This window comes from Homalodisca vitripennis, unplaced genomic scaffold, assembly GCF_021130785.1.
Source record: "Homalodisca vitripennis isolate AUS2020 unplaced genomic scaffold, UT_GWSS_2.1 ScUCBcl_14599;HRSCAF=25475, whole genome shotgun sequence".
Taxonomy (NCBI): Eukaryota; Metazoa; Arthropoda; class Insecta; order Hemiptera; family Cicadellidae; genus Homalodisca; species Homalodisca vitripennis.
Genome location: NW_025790724.1, coordinates 1 through 9584, shown reverse-complemented (window position 1 = coordinate 9584; position 9584 = coordinate 1). Strand labels below are relative to the sequence as shown.

At 30.1% G+C, this 9584-nt stretch overlaps 1 protein-coding gene across 1 annotated transcript; it reads left to right on the top strand.

Moving 5' to 3' along the window:
• Nucleotides 1-20: 20 nt before the first annotated feature.
• Nucleotides 21-8800, top strand: LOC124375178 (proline-rich receptor-like protein kinase PERK8; the record flags this gene model as incomplete). Its single annotated transcript, XM_046833286.1, has 3 exons — nucleotides 21-67; nucleotides 1454-1677; nucleotides 8554-8800. Coding segments are annotated over exons 2-3 (429 nt in total), but the record flags the coding sequence as incomplete, so codon positions are not given.
• Between the last annotated feature and the right edge of the window lie 784 nt (nucleotides 8801-9584).

Genomic DNA, 9584 nt, shown 5'->3' with positions numbered 1-9584 from the left:
GTGACGGTGCGCGAGTAAAGGAACTAGACCTGTTTGGTTCTTGGGTAGTGATGATCACTCCATACAGGTTTGTACTGATATATTTAATGACTACTTTAACACTGTTTAAAACATACAAATCTTAGAAAGCTATAAAAAAATAATGTTTTTTGCTACTACTGGTTGATGTAACTAACTCTATTATATGATTGAACAAAATATTATTCATCATAGTTCAATAGAAAAATAATCTCATTACAGAATGCTGATGTAACTTCTCTTTAATGAAAAAAATTTCAATTTCCACTGTAATTGTGCCCAACTCTTTACCTGATGTCAAACGAAACAAGAATGTCATACTATTGATTTTGTATGTTTAAATTATACGAAATTTCAAATTGGTGTGTAACTTATTTTGTGTAAAAATTATAACCACAATTGCTATCATTGCATGATCACATCATTTACACTTTCAATGTCCAGTACTATTTTACTGAGCCCCCTTTCAATATGAGAGTCAGTACATACAATGTTTGGCAGAATACAAAATATACAGCATACGGCCTAGCAAGAAAGCCAATCTCTAATGGAAACTATGATGACTGTAGCCACAAAAATGGTGTTAACAATAAAAAAATGACATGACTAGTTTTGCTCCTATGGAAAAATTAAGTTCATACCATGAAATGTGTACCCGGACTTAAGTAGTCATATGAGCAGACAATGTGGGGTACAAGTGTACTTTACATGTTGGTCAAAGTGACATCAATGTGTGCCAGCATAACCTGTAGTAGTAGAAGTATTTTATGATATAAATAAAAAATTACTAATAAAACTTTATGTCACCAAACTACCAAACTACGCTTAAGACAAGAAGGAAACATAGTACAAAATGTTTTTGGGGTTTCAAAGGAGCCTTTTCTTACTGATCCAGATACAAGCAATAAAGCTCCAAAATCTAGGCTGAAATTAATAGGATTTGGAACCTCAGCAGCCATACAAAGCTTTACCTCCTAATGTGTGGTAATAAAAAAAGTTACATCTAACCAATATAACGGTTACATATAATTTATATATTACAGTCCCAATTCTTATATATTCTTATATTTATTACAAAATATGTGTTACAAATATATGGTAACTCATTGAGACGGACTCAATATTCACATTGAATCAACCCTTCACATCATAGCTTCATTGTGTGTAAATGTATGGAATTTATTGATAAGTTTACAACTCATAAAAAAATCAAATGAAAAATTAGGATAGTATGACTTTTTAATTAAAAATGTTATCTTACTAATGCATGTGCAGTAATTTACTTCAACCATAATTTGACTGTCATAATTTGAAAGTTGTATACACTACCAAACAACATTGAAGTACACAACACTGAAAAGAACCTTCTCAACTTTAATGTGGATAGTATCAGTTATTTTTGAATGTACAGAAAAATGTCTATTCATATTAGCAGAAAAGTAATGGTGGAGGTCAGAAGTGGGGAGTAAGAGAGGGGATGAAGATGCTAGTAACCTCATCACTGTTCACTGTCAGCCCTCGACCGATACTGCCACCCTCACCAGTCGAGACATCCAGCAAAACAACATCCATCAGCACTGCTACTGTTGTTACAGTAAAGGAGGGGCCCTCACCTCCACCACCTGTTCAAACTCAACATCCACCTCCATTATTCCTCAAGTAATGGTCTTCACACTTTAGTTTTTTATTTTATTATTTATTCTTACAAAAATATTTTACTATGTTTAAAGGTATAAACGTATTTGTATAACGTATTTTCAGTTTTAAAAAGTTTGTGGTGTAAACTAGGAGGTTACTAGTAATTCATATTTAAGTCTGATGAGAGTAACAACATATTAGTCTGAGAATTCTTAATGGTTTAATAAAAAGTATTGATTTTAGTTTTACTGACATTAAATTTCAAGCTGATTGCATCAGGAATAGTTGATAAATATGTGCAACCGATTATGCTTGCAAAAGGCTATTTTTACTTTCAAGCTCAACTGTAGAAAGAATCATCATTATACATGGGGATGTGAAAGTGTGTAAGGATGTGAATATTTGGATGTGAGCTCTAGGAGATACTTAATTGCTGCTAATTATGTTAACACGCAAGAGATCACACCCAAGGCAGTTTACCACAACTTTTGAAAATCTGTGTTAAAAATTGTGTGCTGCTGAAATTGTTTTTAGTAGAATCAGGGTGGCCACGCTTCTGGAATTCCGGGAAATGTTATGAAAATAAAAGAGGTTATGGAAAGTCATTGAAATTCAAAAGTTGTTCATGGAACATTTTTCGGTAGCTGTTTTAAGCTGGTTTTTCCGCTAGCAGGAGCTGCATCCAAAGTGTTTAAAGTCGGTGTTTCCAAACAGTCAAATTGCAGGACAAAATTTCACTTTAACGTACTAAAATTAGTTATTTGGTGAACTTTGATATTGCTGAGTATTTTTGAGACCTACTGGGAAAGGAGGTCCAGGAGTCATCCGCCTTTATTGCTAAGTTCGACGAAAGCATGAATAAAGTTAGCCATAAAAAGCAAATGGATATTGCACTAAGGTATTGGGATCCTGTAAGTGATGAAGTGACCTCAACATATTTCTCCTCTGATTTTTGACTAAAGACACTGGGGGCAATTTGATTTTGATCTTCATATAAGTCAATTAAAGCACGTAGATGTAAAAAAAAAACTTTTCTCATTGTCTATTGATGTACCTAATGTAAATTTAAAGTTTGTGAAGATCTGGAGTAGGAACTTCAGACGGAGAATAGTGATGATCCTATATTTTTGTTCATGGGCATCTGTAGGTTGCACACCCTTAACAATGTGTTCAAATCAGGAGCCAAGGATGGGGCTAAGTGGAATCTAGTTCAATTTCTTAGGGCTCTCTACAATTTTTTTTAAAGATGTTCCTGCCAGAGGAGAGGATGTTATGTAGAAGTAACAGAGTCAGACGTCATGTCTCTCTCAAATTTTAATAATGTGAGGTGGTTACTTAGTAGAGAGTGTGCAGAAAGAGCCATCAAAATGGTGCCTCACTTGAACAAGATCCATTTGAAGAAGGACCCTGCTGCTCCCAAAACCACCTGATACTCATAGCTATAAGGTTGTCACTAGGACACTAGATGATAAGTTATTGACTGGTAAACTAGCATTTTTCAGTTACATCTCTAGTCTTGTCGAGCCATTTTTGTGGACGTAGCAAGCCAATGAGCAATTGGTGCCATTTTTGTACACCGACTTGTCAGTTTTGTTGCACAACTTGTTAAGTATGTTTGTTAAACATCTGTTCTCTCTGAGGTTTCTTCTCCAATCAAAGTAGATTTAAAAAACAAAAAACATCTTGATTGAAGCAGAAACTTTTTTGAGTTTAATTTTGGTGTGAAAAGATGAAGTAAAGAAAGTGAAATGTGATAAACAAGAGTTACTTAAGTTTAAGTCAGCGTGTCTACACTTTCTGAAAGCAATGTGCACAAAACTTCAGCTTGTCTCCGATTAAAAGTGACCTGTGCCTAGCTGTAACACTTTGTGACCCCATTCCTCCTGGGTCCCAAAAACCGACACTACTCTCAAGAGATTGGAAAGTGCTCTTGAAATATTGCATTGGAGCAATTAGATCAAGGCAACTGAATCATGAGAGGTGAAGTTTTTTAGTAGGAACATTAAAAGACTCTCCTTAAAGCTTACGAGCACGTACACAATTTCTGGAGGAGATTTCTCGTTGAAAACAATGCCTCCGACAAATTTAAAGCTTTAATCAAGAAGATTCTTAATTTTAAGTCATGGAAATGCTAAAGTAGAGTGAGGTTTCTCAATTAATAAAGGAACCTTAGATAACAACCTTCTACAGAGGTTGTTTATTTCCCAGTGCCGCATCTATGAGGGGATCAAGAGAGCTTGTGGAGCAAATAATATCAACATTCATAAGAAGATGATCATGAAATGCCATCAGGCCCGGGAGCTGGGTGTCAAGAATACCTCGCAGACCAAAGGAAGGCAAAGTTGCAGTCCGCTGATAAGAAAGGACAAAACAAAAAAGGACTATGATAGTAGTGGATAAACAACAAGAGGCTGAAGCCTTCCGGCAAGAAATTGACAATTTTAAAAATGCAATTTAAGTTGTAGCTAGTCAAGTTGTGCAAGAAATGGTTGTCTTAATTTGATAAGAATAACTGTACCATTTTAGTGTTTTTTTTTTTGACAAATTGTAATTCCCAAAGAATATTATCTCATCATGCCAAGACTGTTATTTTAGGTGTTAATATAAATGTTTCTTGCAGATTGAATGATTGTATTTCACTTTATGTTGAAGTTTAGCATAAATAAACCTTATTTGTCTCAAATCTTAAGTTTATTTATTATTTGAAGATTTAAGTGGTGTGGAAAGGCTTGTCTCAGTTACAATACAGTTGTATATCTGCATGTCATAATGCCAAAACAGGCTCTCGAAAGACCTGGATTTTTACTCAAACCAGTCTGGAAAACCTGGAAATGTCATGGAATTTCGAATTTTCAGAAGCGTGGCTACCCTGAGAATAGTCTTATCTCTTCTCATATATTTCATCACATGATCTTGACATTTATAGTCTTTTATTTCGTCATTTAGTCGCTATTAACATTTCAAAGGATTTTTAAATAACCATGTGTTTTTATATTTATTTATTATGATACATTAATCTATTTTTATCCATATTTTAATATCTTGTTTACCTTCATCATTCACCTTGTTTACCTTCATTATTCACCTTGTTTACCTTCAGTACCCCATTATTTATAATAAAATAATGTATTTGAAAATACTAAAATATTCAGTTTATACTAATTTCTGTTCAAAACTCTCTCCCACTCTAGCTCAAGGGGATCAGAAAATGTACCTGCATAAATTAGTGAGATTGTAAATGTTTAAACCCAAAATTTTAAAAACTCTGGAGCTCTTTAAAATAAAAAAGGGAAAAAAAAACAGTTTGGGAAAAAAACAACCAAAAAAAAAAAATTTAAAAAAAGGGAAAAAAAAAAAGTTGGCATTTTAAAAAAAAAGGGAAAAAAAAAAAAAGGTTTTTTGAAAGAAAACAACGTCTTAAAAAAAACAAAACCAAAAAAAAAAAAAAAAATTTTTAAAAAAAAGTGAAAAAGAAAAAAAAAAGGAAAAAAAAAAACGGAAAGGTTTTTAAAAAAAAACAAAAAAAAAAGGCAAAAATTGAAAAAACAAAAAAAAAAAATACCCAAAAAAAAAAAAGGGTAAAAAAAAAAATTTTTTGGGCCCAAAAAAAAAAAAAAACAAGCCAAAAAAGAAAAAAAATTTTAAAAAAACAATCCAAAAAAGGGGTTTTAAAAAAAAATTTAAAAAAAAAACATAAACGAAAAAAAAATAAAACAAAAAAAAAAAGGGGAAAAAAAAAAAAAAATCCCCAAAAAATAAAAAATTTGAATTTTTAAAAAAAAACTTCAAAAAAAATAAAAAAAGTTTAAAAAAAGAAAAAAAAGACCAAAAAAAAAAGCAAAAAAAAAAAAATTTTAAAGGGGAAAAAAAATTTAAAAAGGGAAAAAAAAAAAAAAAACAAGATAAAAAAATTTTAAAGAAAAAGGGTTCAACAAAAAAAAAAAAAAAAAGAAAATTTTTTCCAAAAAAAATGGAAAGTTTTAAAAAAAAATTTTTTTAACGAAAAAAAAAGTTTTAAAAAAAAAAATTAAAAAAAAAAAGTAAAAAACCCCAAAAAAAAAGGAAAAAAAAAACCCTTTAAAAAATTTTTTTGGGAAAAAAAAAAAAAATAAAAAAAGGGAAAAGGGGAAAAAAAAGAAAAAAAAAAAAAAACTAAAAAAAAAAAATCGAACAAATTAAAAAAAATTGAAATTTAGGAAAAAAAAAACTGCAAAAAAAAAAAAAATTAGGTAAAAAAGAAAAAAAAAAAAATTTGGTAAAAAAAAAAAAGAAAAAAAAAAAAAAAGGAAAAAGGGTTAAAAAAAAAAAACGTTAATTTAAAAAAAAAAACCCTAAAGAAAAATTTTAAAAATAAACATTTAAAAAAAAAAAAACTGAAAAAAGGGAAAAATGGAAAAAAAAGAAAAAAAAAAAAAATAATTTAAAAACAGGTAAAAAAAAAGAAAAAAAAAAAAAATTTGGTAAAAAAAAAAATAAAAACGTAAAAAAAAAAGGGAATTTTTTTTCAAAAGGTTAAAAATAAAAAAAGGAAAAAAAAAAATTAAAAATAAACCAAAAAAAAAGGCTTTAAAAAAAAACTAAAAAATAAAAATGAAAAAAACAAAACCCAAAAAAAAAAGCAAAAAAAATTGAAAAAAATTTCAAATAAAAAAAATTAAAAGGTGGAAAAAAAAAAACAAAAAAAAAAAAAAAAAAAATTTGAAACGGAAAAAAAAAAGGAAGAAATTTTTGATTTGGAAAAAAAAAATGGGAAAAAAAGCAAAAAAAAAAAATGGTTTTAAAAAAAAACTTCCCGAGGTTGGAAAATAAAAGAAAAATTAAAAAAATTTAAATTAAAAAAAAGATAAAAAAAAAAATAAAATTGTAAAAAATTTTAAAAAACAAAAAAAAACCAAAAAATTTAAAAGAAAAAAAAAGGGAAAAAGAAAAGCAAAAAAAAAAAAAAAATTTTTTTAAATCCTTGGGTTAAAAAAAAAAAAGGGTCCGGGAAAAGTTCTTCCGGAAAAAAAAAATTTTACTTTTGTTTGGGTTATGAAAAAAATTTTAAAATTTTAAAATCAAAATTTTAATTTTTTTTTTCCAAAACCTTTTTTAAGTTTGGGCCCCAATTTTTTTTACAAAGTTTTACAAAATTTTGTATTTTTTAAAAAAAATTTTTTTAAAGGATAAGAAAAAAGGTTTTTTTTAAATTATTTTTAGATAAAAAACAATGGCCAAAAAAATTAAAAAAAACAAAATTTTACCCTTTTTAACAATTTTATAATTTTCCCAAAAAAACCCTAAAGAATTAATTTTTTTTAAATTTTCCCTTCCCCGTTTTTGGAAAACCCCAAAAACTTGGTTTAAATTTTACTAAAAACAAATTTTTCCTTTTGTTTTAAATTTTTAAAATTTTTAAAAATTGGGGAAAAATTTTTTCTTGATTTAATTTTTTCATTAATTTTTCAGTTTAAAGAAAATTTATTTAAAAAACAAAAAATGTTTTGGGGATTTGGAACCCTTTGCTCAAAAACATTTCAAAAATTTTTTTAATTTTTAAATTTAAATAAATTATTTTTAAAGGTTATTGCTTTTATAAATTTTTTAAGGGGAATTATTTTTTATAAAATTATAATATAATCCAAAACTTTTCAATTTTTAAAAGGGGTTGGGATGTGGAAAGTCCATTTGGGGGGGTTTGGGGGGCCCAATTTAGGGAAACGCTTTGCATATGGAGGATGGATAAAGCAGAAGTTTACATGGTCAAGTTAATTCCCATGAGTGACTATTAGACATATTGATGAAGCTTTTACACAGTTAAAGGAAAACCCTTCGAATGATTTGGAAAGCAACCAGAGCCAACCTTAAATGAGCAGAGAAATGTATTGAAGTCAGCAGAGACACTTTTGAAAATTTGCTGTAATTTGGTTGATAGGTTTGGTTGATTAATGTTTTCCGGATAATTTTACTTTTTTACTGTTATGAATAAAAATACATTTTTAATCAAATATATATTCGGTTTTTCTATATTTATTTACACTGTTTGGTGCAGAATAAAATTTTCTACAAGTTTTATCAAACATTTTGATATCTTCTTGGTGAAATAACAAAGTTATTGTTGCCATAGACGAAAAAATGTGTTTTTTTCATTCATTTTTTGCATTTGGCACTGGTTTTCTCATTAAACTACTAAACTTACAGTTCTGGGACCTGTTTTATTCAATTTATCAAGTCAAAACCCATAGAAGCAATTAATTTGTTCTTTAATCTACCTTACCAGAATTTCAGGAAAACCTCATGTCCATTGTGAGCTGAAATTCGAGCGAATCTTTCGCTAGCTGTAACTCACTAAATAACATTTCCGGACCCATGTTTGTATTAACTTTTTTCATTATTTTTATAAAAAGACTGAAAGAGAATTTATTGTCAATAACAAGTGTTGGTGGTGATGTTGGAGACCACTTAGCTCATCATGTCAAAATATTTTATTTTAATAAATAATTATTATTAAGGTATAGAACTTTATATACATTGGATTAAATATATAAAAATTCAGATACCAGATCAAAAACTTGTCGACTTTAACATATTTGATGTGCAATTGTCCTATTGAAGTGCGTTATTAGTCAAATAAAGTTCATTTCTATTTATAAGCATATGCTATAAAATCTTCTGATTCCATTCACCCTCATATAATTATTTGGGACTCTATAATATATATAAAAGTAATATATCCCAAGATCCAAAATATTGTCACTTTAACTGTTGACTGTGGTAAATGTCTTATTGTGCTTGTTTGTCTAATGAGAAAAATTATCTTCAGTTAGTATAGAGTCCCAGTGAAGGTGCTAAATAATGTTCACAGTTATTGAACATTTTTACATGCAGGCGTTTAATGACAAAAATACTTTTCTATAGACCGTCACTGGAGAAGGAAGTAGAGAGCTGGCCCGACAACTCGCAGCATGGCTCTCCGGTACCGAGGCCTGTCGGACGAGGCAAGCGGCTCACCGAGGGTGGCAACACTCCCACATCTACTTCATCTTCTACCCCTACTCCCACCCCTACCACACACCCTCCTGGCAGATTGATGGACCGGGCACACACTTTAAGTCTCAGTCCTGTCAGGAGCGTCTCTTGCCAGTCGGAAGTTCTGGGAAGCCTGGTACAGTAATAGTGACTCAATAAAGAACTAATTTTGTATTATAGTTTTATTAATAATCGGTTCTAATCAGTCTTTGCCTAAAATTGTCCAAAAATGAACAAGTTTTATTTTTACAACATATAGATAGTTTTAAAGTAGTATGAGAAATTTCAATTAATGTGCTGTTACTGGCAACCTGTAACTATACTAAATAGGTACGTGAATTGTAAGGCAGATGTATTCAGGATCATTAACTTCTGAGTGTTGGTCGGTGATATTTTCACCGATGGATCGTTTTTACAGGGTCACAGGTGTTATTTTCACTGACTAACATGTAATGAATACTCTACTGAATCTAATTTATACTCTACACGATAGCCGCACGACCTCCGTCTCCGCTTGCTATCCTAGGCAGGAATCATCCTACCAGAACCTGTCCAGTAGAATTCCTGATAGTAGGAGGCTCTCATTGTTAAGGCTATGACCTAAAGGTCGGTGCAGCTGGCTATCGTGTTCGCGGCTACTGATAGATAACGCGCCAAATTCAAATTATAGTGGCACTCGCCGCAATCTTACATACAATTTGTAAGGTAGTCTAGCTTCTGTGAAACAATTTCAAACAAAAAGTTCCCTGAAACTTGTGGGAAACATAGAGCAAGCTGAGTTATTGTGAAACGGCTGTTTTCATGAATCTTTTCATCAACTTTGGCGGCGAGATCGTCAGTCACAATGCTTTAGATATCCACTTTCTTAATCATGAACTTCCTTCTCCATTTTTAAACTGAATGCACCCCTTTGACTGAAC